We start from the raw sequence: 7,655 nt of genomic DNA, 5'->3' as shown, positions 1-7,655 counted from the left end.
TAAAATGAGATTTGATAGGCCTCATTATGTGAGCAAATCTTGGTTTAATTCTCTAGTTACACAGAGATTTTTTTCAGGTCTGGTTCTAGCTTTAGTTTTTTGTTTTTTTTTTCCCCAGCACTTAGTTTTAATGGTTTTCATAAATGAAATAAAGAAACGTTACACACCTTCCAAATAGAAAAAGTACATCATTGGCAGAACATATTCATTTTTCAATGCCATCTGCTAATTAAGCAATTTTTGATGAAACGTAGCTACTAAGCAACTCCGTAAAGTACCTGGTGGGATACTGTTTGATGTTACACATCACTGAAAATTATCTTCGTGTTCTGGATAGGGTTTCAACCACACAGCCTAAATGTTACTGAATGCCAGGGTCTCAATGTCGTCAAGAGTCTCTGTAAGGTCAATCTATCTTTTGTTGATGCGAGGAAAAGAACTCTTGCCTTTAGGTACAGATCTGGAAAGCTCCTGAACTGTATAGATTATTTTTTGTGGGTTTTTTCAATTTTATTGAAATATTGTTGATTTACAACATTGTGTTAATTTCTGCTGTACAGCAAAGTGATTGTTATACATACACATACATTCTTTCTCATAGTCTTTTCCATTCTGGTTTATCACAGGATGTTGGACATAGTGCCTTGTGCTGTAACAGTAGGACTTCGTTTATCCATCCGATATATACTAGTTGGCATCTGCTAATCCCAGACTCCCAATCCATCCCTCCCCAACCTTCCTCCCCCTTGGCAACCACAAGTTTGTTCTCTGTGTCTGGGAGTCTGTTTCTGTTTCATAGATGTGTTGATTTGTGCTGTATTTTAGATTCCACATGTTAGTGATATCATGAGGTATTTGTTCTCTTTCTGACTTAGTTTGCTTGTATGATGCATAGATGATTCTTTATCCCATTAACTGACCAGGGCCCTTTAAAGCTTAGAGGGTTCTATCTGGTTAACAATTTTAGAGAGATTGACCGAGAGGCCTCAGACTCCCTCAAAGATTCTACCATCCAGAACTCTCCTTCCTTGGTCTTTTAGGTAACCTTAACCCTCGTTACTGACTTCCGCTTTCCACATGGTCACTTCTGACCCCAATGGGCCTCCTTCAGTTCAGGTTGCTTGATCCCTTGCTGAGCTGATGACCCTGCCAGCTTTGGACAGCCAGTCCCTGCCCTTGTTGAATCTGTGACATTTCACTCTTCTTGATGGCCAGGGTTCCTGAAAACCCACCATCATGGAGCAGTGGGAGGCCCATCTGTCCCTGCTGTTGCATGCGAGGGAGGCTGGACCACTGCCCAAGCCGAGCTTCTGTCTGCACTGGGGTTTTCAGATTGAACTTTCCTCTCTCTAATGAAGCATCCAGGAGCATGTGGTGACTCTTGAAGGGCTCGAGATCAATAAAAGAAGCAAGTGTTTCTTCCTCTAGGGAGCCAGCAAGATGGGTGAGTCATCTGTCACTGCTAATTAGAATAAGGGGTCTGAACGTCAGGGAACACATGGAGAGAAAAGGGTTGGGATGAACCAGACATTGGGGTTTAAAAGAAAACACACAAAAAGCTACTTTCCAGAGTGCAGTCTATTCATGATGTGGCGTTAGGAGAACACAGAGAAAATTAATTGGCAGTAGTAGTCTGTTTTAGGAAGACTTGGAGGGCGACTGAAGAGAGATTCAGGCTGCCCATGGAGAAGTGCAAAAGAAGCAGCACATAACCAAAGGCATAGAGCATAACCTCATCTTGGAAGAAGCGTGGTCACCAAGAATCAGGCATAGAGTGTATTCATTAAAGCTTGCAGGATCTTACCCATGATCCCTTCTTGCCTTTTATGCTGCTATGGACCCTCCAAACCAGGAGCTGGAAGCATGTATTTCATTTGGCCAGCACAAGTTTTGAAATTCTCATTTTGAATACAAATGTCTTTTACATTCTTTTTTACTCTAAGTGGCATCATTTGGAGCTGATGAAGCAATGATGTGGGTCCCCCCGAGGTCCCTGGAGCATCCTGTCCATCACCAGATGCTACCCATCTCTGTGTCGTCATACACTCCTGAGCTTTTAACATCATGTTTCCTTGATCTAGCATGTCTGAAAGGGAAAGAAACAAGAAATTGTTTAATTTTGCTTCCTGAAAACCACTGAACTATACCAAACTGTCTAAAAATAGATTCCTGAATTCTAACACACAGACTCATGAGATGGTAGGGAAAAACAATTTGCTAAAATATGGTTTATATATTTAACATCAGGAGAGAGTAGTTTGTTGTTCACTCGTCATGCCCAACTCTTTGAGACCCTGTGGACTGCAGCACGCCAGGTTCTTCTATCCTCTGCTGTTTCCTGGAGTTTGCTCAAATTCATGTCCATTGGGTTGGTGATGCTTAGCATCTAACCATCTCATCCTCTGTTGTCCCCCTTCTCCTTTTGCCTGCAATCTTTCCCAGCATCGGGGTCTTTTCAGTGAGTCAGCTCTTCGCATCAGGTGGCCAAAGTTCTGGAGCTCTAGTTTCAGTGTCAGTCCTTCCAATGAACATTGAGAGTTGATTCCCTTTAGGATTGAAATGATTGAAAGAATATTCCCTTTTCTTTGACTGCACTTGTGGCTTGGATTTAATAAGGCATAAAAGACCAAAAGTAGGGTGAGAGCTCTAGAGCAGTACCTGTCAAGAATAGGTTACAATCACCAGAGAGAAATGGGAGAGTAGCTTAACAAAACCTTTTTTTCAGACTTGAAATGAACCAATAAAGACTGTTAAGTAGAGATGTTCTATCAAAAATTTTACTCTATTGATCTAGCAAGAAATGTTCACTGAATAAATTCTTACAGGATTTATCATCTGTGTACCTTGAAATTCATTGCTATTCAAGTAGCATCTGAGCAGAGAACAGAAACTTGGTACATTTGTTTTCTGTTCAACAGGGTGAAAAAAAGAAACATTCTGTGTAAGTAAAATAGAACATGTAAGGAAAAAGACATGTCTCTTTATAAGACAGACTTTTCAGACATAATTTGTTTCTGATTAATTTTTAAATGAAGCTGCTTATAAGAATATAAACATACAGTAATATTTTGTTACTTATAAAATAATGCTTATTACAATAACAAAAGGACAGCTATCATTCTCAATTTAGCTACATATTAAATACTTATCATTTAGATATTACATTCATAATATTCACAATTTATAAGCTACCAAAGGTTTATTATCAATAGACTTTCTCCAAATCCTGTTGCCCAGCAACTTACGTGGAGAAAGGAAAGATGAATAAAACAGATAAGAAGGGGTAAAATTCTAGTTCTTTATGAACTTTTAGCTCTTTATAACACATTTTGACGCAGTATTATGTGAAAGTCTTACAACTCAAAATGTACCTATGTTTTATGAGCTATCAGTGGCCATCTTTATCTAAGAACTAAGACAAGATCAGGGAGAGAATGATTTTCAATAAATGAACTGAGTTCAGGTAAAGGCAACCTTTCTTCAAACTAATGAGAGCTTGTGTCTATATGTACATGCTGCTGCTGATGCTGCTAAGTCGCTTCAGTCGTGGCCAACTCTGTGCGACCCCATAGATGGCAGCCCACCAGGCTCCCCCGTCCCTGGGATTCTCCAGGCAAGAACACTGGAGTGGGTTGCCATTTCCTTCTCCAATGCATGAAAGTGAAAAGTGAAAGTGAAGTCACTTAGTCGTGCCCGACTCTCAGCGACCCCATGGACTGCAGCCTACCAGGCTCCTCCATCCATAGGATTTTCCAGGCAAGAGTACTAGAGTGGGGTACCATTACCTTCCTCGCTATATGCACATAGGGCCTTTTTGTTTGTCCATTCTGTATTTATTGACTTCCCTGGTGGCTCAGACGGTAAAGCGTCTGCCTACAATGCGGGAGACCAGGGTTCAATCCCTGGGTTGGGAAGATCTCCTGGAGAAGGAAATGGTAACCCACTCCAGTATTCTTGCCTGGAAAATCCCATGGACCGAGAAGCCTGGTAGGCTACAGGCTATGGGATCACAAAGAGTCAGACACGACTGAGCGACTTCACTTTCACTTTCTATATATACTAGTTTGCATCTGCTAATTGATTGCTCCCCTACCCCTTTCCACTTTGGTAACCATAAATGTTTATGTCTGTGAGTCTATTTCTGTCTTGTAAATAAATTCATTTTTATCAGTTTATATTCCACAATATATTTACTCTTTTAATTCAAGTTTCTTGAATGAATTTCCTAGTTTGAATGTTTTCCTCTAGGTTTATTTGTTACATATATTTTTCTTATTCAAGTTCATTAAACTGTATGAGGTCAATGTTTTTCTTAAGTTTCTATTAGAGAAATATGTATAATCGGAAAAGGGGGAGAGTAATACTTTACATACGACTAAGTATTATCAGTGGTGCACAGCAAAGAATAGGGGAGAGATGCTTGTGGTAGATGAGAAGTCCTCCAAGCCATTTCTTGGTACCATTCCAAGACCCAAGGAATTGCAAGTGAAAAAATGAGATAACATACACAACAGTGACATTTAGACCACAGGAACTGATTGTGAAACCTACTGGCAGGTACTGGAATAAAGTGTTAGAAAATTGCTCAAATAGAACTGTTTGGTGTCAGTAACCCTTCATCTGGAGTCTGATGATGACATTTGGATTGTTTGCCAGAAAACTAGGAGGCTGTTGATGCCTTTCCCCTGTATGTTAAAGAGGCCAAGTCAATGGAAGTGCAAAATTAGCACAAGGGTGGAGGTGGGACGGGATCCCTATTTTTTTTTTATTAGCATTTTTTGCTTATTGTTGGCAAGTTTTGTTGATGTTTTGAGAGATTAATTTCATTTGATTTTTGATACCAACCTCTTCGGGTACTAAAATATAAACCTCAAAGAAAAGGAAGCCATCTTCGAATCTGTACCCCCAAAGAAGAGAGTTTAGGGAGCCTCAGTGTGTCCTTTCTCTGTCCTTTGGTGCTTCTCTTCCCATCAGCACCATGCCAAGGATGCCAGTAGAGTATTTAGCCTTCGCTCTGGGCTAAACAGCCTGGATGGGGGACTTTCCATCTAGCTTCTGATTAGGATTTCCCAGGACTAACAAGAGCAAGCTGGTATACTGATTCCCAGACAGGCATTTGGCAATGTTTATAATGACCTGGAATTGGAGATACTGCTCCGTCTGCCAGGCCCTTGGAGGATAGTTCTGGAGGGCTAGAAATGCGAGGCTCTCCACTTAAGCACACCCACCTGCTCTCAACTTCTATTTGCCTTCACTTAACTTTCCCTACAGAGAAGGCAATGGCACCCCACTCTAGTACTCTTGCCTGGAAAATCCCATGGACCACGGAGCCTGGTAGGCTGCAGTCCATGCGGTCGCTAAGAGTTGGACACGACTAAGCGACTTCACTTTCACTTTTCACTTTCATGCATTGGAGAAGGAAACAGCAACCCACTCCAGTGTTCTTGCCTGGGGAATCCCAGGGACGGGGGAGCCTGGTGGACTTCTGTCTATGGGGTCGCACAGAGTTGGCCACGACTGAAGCGACTTAGCAGCAGCAGCAGCAACTTTCCCTAAACCCTATCTCTGGGGTTTCCCAGGTGGCTTGGTGGTAAAGAATCTGCCTGACAGTGCAGGAAATGCAGGTTCGATCCCTGAGTCAGGAAGATCCCCTGGAGGAGGAAATAGCAACCCCCCTCCAGTATTCTTGCCTGGGGAATCCTATTGATAGGGAAGCCTGGCAGGCTACAGTCCATGATGTCGCAAAAGAGTTGGAGACGACTGGATAACTAAACCACAAGCCCTATCTGTACCCACTGTGCGCAGTCAAGATGATGGCTGAGGGTGGTTTTCAGAGCAAGAAGGCAGGTTTCTGCTGATGGAGGATGGATTACCAATATGCTAGGAGGAAGTTCCAGCACAGATAAGGTCTGTTGGAAGGATGTCCTGGTACAGATTGCTCAGTACTTCCAAAGGGCAGGAATCATCTGGCTCCATGGTTCAGATTACCTGGTATGTTGTATAGCTGGTCGTTCTATGTATAGGCGAGACATACCTCTGCCCAGAGATCCACACCTTACCGTTACAATTACATTTCTGTTGGTCCACAAGCCCCTAGTCTCACAAGGGACTTTTTTTTTTCTTTCTTTTTAGCTGTTTCCTTCCTAAAATCAGTCTGTGCCAAGCATTGGAAGAAACCTAATTTTGTTCTATGAGGTTGCCATCTTATATAATTCATATATAAATTACATATTTCTATAGCTGGTCTTATAAGGTGTAGAGGAGGTGAGGGAGAGAACCCAGTGTGTATTTATTTAGGGGAACGTGGTGATGTGTGAGCTCAGTTGCTCAGTTGTACCTGACTCTTTGCGACCCCGTGGACTTGAGCCCACCAGACTCCTCTGTCCATGGGATTTTCCAGCAAAGAATCCTGGAGTAGGTTGCCATTTCTTCCTCCAGGCGATCTTCCCAAGCCAGGGACTGAACTCTTGTCTCTTGTGTCTCCTGCATTGACAGGCAGATTCTTTACCACTGAGCCACCTGGGAAGCCAGATGGTGATACAGATGATGGGGTGGTGCTAGTGGTAAAGAACCTGCCTGCCAGTACAGCAGACTTGAGAGACATGGGTTCCATCCCTGGGTCGGGAAGATCCCCTGGAGAAGGAAATGGCAACCCGCTCCAGAATTCTTGCCTGGGAAATCCCATGGACAGAGGAGCCTGGCAGACTACAGTCCTTGGGATCACAAAGAATTAGACAGGATTGAGCACGTGCACAAACACACACACACACACACACATTTTGGGAGGTCAGAAAGCTTGGATGCTGAAGATACTGTTTTCAAACTTAGTGTGCATGCAGATCACCTGGGGATATTATTTAAATATAGATTGTGATTTGATCTTCTTGGGGTGGGTCCACTGGTAGTACTTTCAGTAGCATTCTCTAGGATCTCCCTTGGCAGTGTAGAGGTTTGGGGTGTTAGGCAGGGCCTAACAGGAGCTCCATAGCTCGAGTCAACTCCCCTCTGGAAGTGCCATGTCAGGGACTGGACAAGAAGCACGACCTCCGTGACCCCCCTTCAGTTTTAAGATTCTGATTTTAAATTCTGAGATTCCAACAAGAGGCTTCTTGAACTTTCGGGGTCACAGACCTCTGTGGGAATGATAAAAACTATGTACCCTTTTATCCCCCAGATGCACACACTCTCAGACCGCTGTAGGCCCCTCAACGGGCCAGCAGCCCCGGAGCAGGACCTCCGCTGGTCTCTTAGGCCGGGCACCGGCAACCTGAGCGGCTCCGCGGCTCCGCATCTGGTGCGGCTCGGCGTCAGGCGCGGGCGGGGGCGTGCCTGGGGGCGTGCCCTGAGGCGGGACCAAGGCGGCGCTGGCCACGCCCCTCGGCTGTGTGAGAGGCCGAGCTTGCTGCATTGCAGCCGCCGCGGCGCCGCTCGGCTCCTCACTCCCAACAATGGCGGCTCCGAGCCCCAGCGGCGGCGGCGGCGGCGGCGGCTCCGGGGGCGGCAGCGGCACCCCGGGCCCCGCGGGGTCTCCGGCGCCCGGCCACCCGGCCGTCAGCAGCATGCAGGGTAAGGAAGGCGGCGGCGCCGAGACCCCGGCTCGCCCCGGCTCTGCCGTCCGCGTCGTCGCGGCCTGTCTCCGCGCCGCGGACGCCCCC

At 45.0% G+C, this 7,655-nt stretch overlaps 1 protein-coding gene across 2 annotated transcripts in view; it reads left to right on the top strand.

The window, feature by feature from the left end:
* The first annotated feature begins 7,448 nt into the window (after positions 1-7,448).
* Positions 7,449-7,655, top strand: part of MAP2K4 (mitogen-activated protein kinase kinase 4) — a 78,134-nt gene continuing 77,927 nt past the window's right edge. For both annotated transcript variants that reach the window (XM_040243329.1, XM_040243330.1), the window contains exon 1: positions 7,449-7,566. In XM_040243329.1, coding sequence (XP_040099263.1) covers positions 7,449-7,566 — 118 coding nt within the window. The remainder of the gene's footprint in view (positions 7,567-7,655) is intronic.

This window comes from Oryx dammah, unplaced genomic scaffold, assembly GCF_014754425.2.
Source record: "Oryx dammah isolate SB20612 unplaced genomic scaffold, SCBI_Odam_1.1 HiC_scaffold_8, whole genome shotgun sequence".
Taxonomy (NCBI): domain Eukaryota; kingdom Metazoa; phylum Chordata; class Mammalia; order Artiodactyla; family Bovidae; genus Oryx; species Oryx dammah.
This window is presented reverse-complemented; position numbering and strand designations above follow the sequence as displayed.